At 42.2% G+C, this 3,685-nt stretch overlaps 1 protein-coding gene across 3 annotated transcripts in view; it reads left to right on the forward strand.

Moving 5' to 3' along the window:
• Positions 1-3,365, forward strand: part of LOC109965170 (nucleoside diphosphate kinase B-like) — a 7,295-nt gene extending 3,930 nt beyond the window's left edge. For all 3 annotated transcript variants that reach the window (XM_020608977.1, XM_020608976.1, XM_020608978.1), the window contains exons 4-5: positions 2,353-2,465; positions 2,935-3,365. In XM_020608977.1, coding sequence (XP_020464633.1) covers positions 2,353-2,465; positions 2,935-3,049 — 228 coding nt within the window. In that variant the 3' untranslated portion in view covers positions 3,050-3,365. The remainder of the gene's footprint in view (positions 1-2,352; positions 2,466-2,934) is intronic.
• Positions 3,366-3,685: the final 320 nt, after the last annotated feature.

The following is a 3,685-nucleotide window of genomic DNA, read 5'->3' on the forward strand; positions in this document are numbered from 1 at the left end:
ACTATACATGTACACAAATATAAAAGTAATTCAGCCAGTACCATTCTTGTAAGAATCAAGCTGTAATGAACATTGTGTTCAGTTTTTGGTGCAACACTTTGAAAGGAGGGGGGGGTTGTGGGGTTTGCTGGTGTTGAATGTATTGTTATGAAGATATTTGTATCAACATGAACAAGAAAGAAACCACAATCCCAGTTTGAGTTGTCAGTCATCAAGGCCTACACTAAATACAACCGACACAGCTCTCACCATGTCATATTCCAGTCTTTCTAATGGTGTTTTGCACAGGTCATGCTAGACTTTCTCATTGTCTGTCATTTTGATGGACAGGTCATAAAATTGTCCTCAATTATTATTACCCCCTTAATAAGACGTTTAATAGCATTTTTCATTTCAGTGCATGGAACAAGCTTATGTGCAGCCACTTGTGTCACCACCACATAAAGCAGATGACTTTTGTTTTTGGCAGTGATGGCAAAGGCCACTAAACGTACTACGGTGACTTTGCAGTTTTACAAAATTAGACACTTGCCATTAAAATATGAGCAACCCATTTATAAGAAGGTAGGCTAACTTATTTGACCTGCTGCAGAGGCAGCTGTCATTAGGGTTTTCATGTCTCCTATAATGGTCTGAAAGCTGAACTCGTGCTCTGCTGCTGCACTGGAGACTAGACTTGCCAACTCCACTTTGGCAAAGGTTTTGAAGTCGGAACATTTCTTGAAGTGGTTAGAAGTTCCTTTGAGCGTGAAATTTCTCGATTTCCCCCCCCGCCCCCCGTTTATCAATGCATACCAACCAAGTAGGCTGTAAGCTAAATTTAATGTGTATATTACCCTCTGTTTTCTAATTTGCCAAAATGACAGACGGCTTTCAAATTTGTCAATAAAAAAAAATTCAATTCAAAATGCCAATTTTGATAGGTTAGAGACTTTAATTTGGTAATAACTATGCACTGATGTCATGAGACATCAGTTTGCCAGGGTGCACCAAGCTTTTAATGCCAGGTAAGGAGAAGTGCTGTGTCTGAGACCTGTAAGCCAGAGTTCCAAGATGGCCCTGAGCTGGAGACTCGTGACAAATCTGTTGTCGCCAGATTCAGCTGAGCTTGCTCTCCATGGGAGCTACTCGGGTTGTCAAGTGTTCTTCCTCCATTTCTGGTTTTTGGCAGTCCCTGAAGGAAATCATGTCTAAACTGATTGTCATGGGGTCCTTCTGATGGTGTCTTTAGAGCTTAAACTCTTTGGCTCACCCTAACTACCAGTTTCATTTATTGTAAAAATGTTTTGCTTTACTTCAGGCCACCTTGGACATACTCAAAAAATAACTACATTACTAAGTACAAAAAACAGTGGCCATGTGTGCATAAGGCTTATTACAAAAGGGAATTTTAGACCAAACTGACAAGAGATGCCCATGTTGAGTACACAACCTTTGGTTGGCATCCTAAAACCTGGGGCCTATTGCACATGTGTGCATAAGGCTTATTACAAAAGGGAATTTTAGACCAAACTGACAAGAGATGCCCATGTTGAGTACACAACCTTTGGTTGGCATCCTAAAACCTGGGGCCTATTGCACAAAACTAGGATAAGGGATTAAGCCAGGATATCTTGGTGATCCTGGCTCAATTTATCCGTGATCCGGTTGCACTAAAGCTGGATTAGATGGTGGTAGGATGTTATGGTATAAATTACCATGGAGATTTATTCTGTGGAGCTAGCCTGCTCCAGACCAGGCTAAGTTCCAGGATTTATTTTATCTCATCCCTTATGTCAGTCAGCAGTCACCACAAACAGAAACCAATAGTTATTTCACTGCACACTATACATTGTTATCACATATTAGACCCACTAACAGCTCTTTTCCTGTAACCTTGACGTGCCTGCAGTCTGCACTGCAGGCTGAACAGTTAACAGCCTGAGCTAGTCAACCTGTCTGCACTAACATTCCTAGACAACAAATCTCTGAATATCTATCTAACTAAAAAAATAACCTAACAAGGTGCTAAAAAACAAACTGTTAGAAGGAACAATTCAAACAACACATTGAAAGTGGAATGTGAAGCACTAAAGACCCTTTTGTGAATGAATCCGTGTCTGCTCATCCTGGCTTGGTCTTTGTGCAACCAATTAAGCCTGGACGCACGTGTTTTGGATTCATTGAGCTCAGCTCAGTCATTTATCCTGGATGTCTTAATTCTACTTTTGTGCAACAGGCCCCTGCTCTGCTGTTTAGCTGAGGACAAACGCCCATGATTTGTCAGCTGTTGAGTGATCCTCTTGGGGAAAAACAAAGTGTGCTAGCAGCTGGCTTCATCTCCCATCATCCCTCTGTTTTTGTGTGTTCCAGGTGTGGGAAGGCAAAGGTGTGGTGAAGACAGGCAGAGTGATGCTGGGTGAGACCAACCCTGCTGATTCTAAGCCTGGAACCATCAGAGGAGACTTCTGCATTGATGTTGGCAGGTGAGTGCACTTGTAAAACAGTTTGTATGCAAGTTTCTTTTAGAGGTTGTGGTTTCACTTGCTTGGGTCTTTTCTTTGCATCATAGTCCCACCCACATAGACTAGAAGAAATGAGTTGATGCTCTGAAGCATCCAGTCACTGACTTCTGACAAAGGATGCTCATTGGTCCTCGGTTTATATAATGGTGTAAACAGATGGAGACTGAGGCCAACCTGTGTCCACCCAGCTCTGCACCATTAAAGCGGGCTGACCTGTACTTATGGGAGAAATGCATATAGGACTTGGAATGTCTTCAGTCAACCAAAGAACAATCCTATGAAAGACAAGAGAAACCCCCACTATGTTGGAGGTCCGCTGTAGCAGATGGGGACCCTGATGTAATGCTTTTGGATATAGAAGTGTTTCTTTGAACTGTATTTGGGTTGTCTTCATTGCTCCTTTCACTGTTGGTGGCTTTCCTTCTCACAGGAACATTGTCCATGGCAGTGACTCAGTGCAGAGTGCAAACAGAGAAATTTCGCTGTGGTTCAAACCAGATGAGCTGATCATCTACACAAGCTGTGCCCACAAGTGGCTTTACTGAACTACCCTGGGTCCTGGTGCAGTCCCTCAACACTGGAGACCATTTAAACTTTGGCCTCAGATCTCGTTATTTGCTTCTAGCCTAGAGGGCAGAAGAACATGACAGTTCTAATCTCATATCTCCTCCTGCACTCTAATTGTCATACTGTGCTGACTCTTCCATGTCTCATCCCATATTCCTTTGTGAGCTTGATTCTATATTTTCACTTAAACTCATGACATTCCTTCCTTGGCTGCACAGTTAATAACATTGTCAGTTTTGTTGAAGATGCACTGCTTTTCAATAAAATGTTCAACTCTCTGCAGTGTTCAGATTACACAATGTTCCATGCTATGTGACTACATGGGCATGTCCTAAGGGCAGCCCTGGGCAAAACGTTTAGAAGTGGGGTTCTTTGTCATGTGTCACTTAAGTTCTAAACAGACATTTCCCCTGTAAATGTCTTGGTTTCATAAACGGTGTTTTAAAACCAATGAGGTAAAATGATCAGGTTTTGTGTGTGAAATGTAAGTTCATCAGTGTCAGGATTTAAGAACAGTGATGTGCTCAGCTCTTCTAGCTCTTAAGTCTGGCAGCAGCATCTGAATGAGCTGATGTTGTCAAACAGTCTTCTTGGGAAGACCAGACAATACAGCA

This window comes from Monopterus albus, unplaced genomic scaffold, assembly GCF_001952655.1.
Source record: "Monopterus albus unplaced genomic scaffold, M_albus_1.0 scaffold96.1, whole genome shotgun sequence".
Lineage (NCBI taxonomy): Eukaryota > Metazoa > Chordata > Actinopteri > Synbranchiformes > Synbranchidae > Monopterus > Monopterus albus.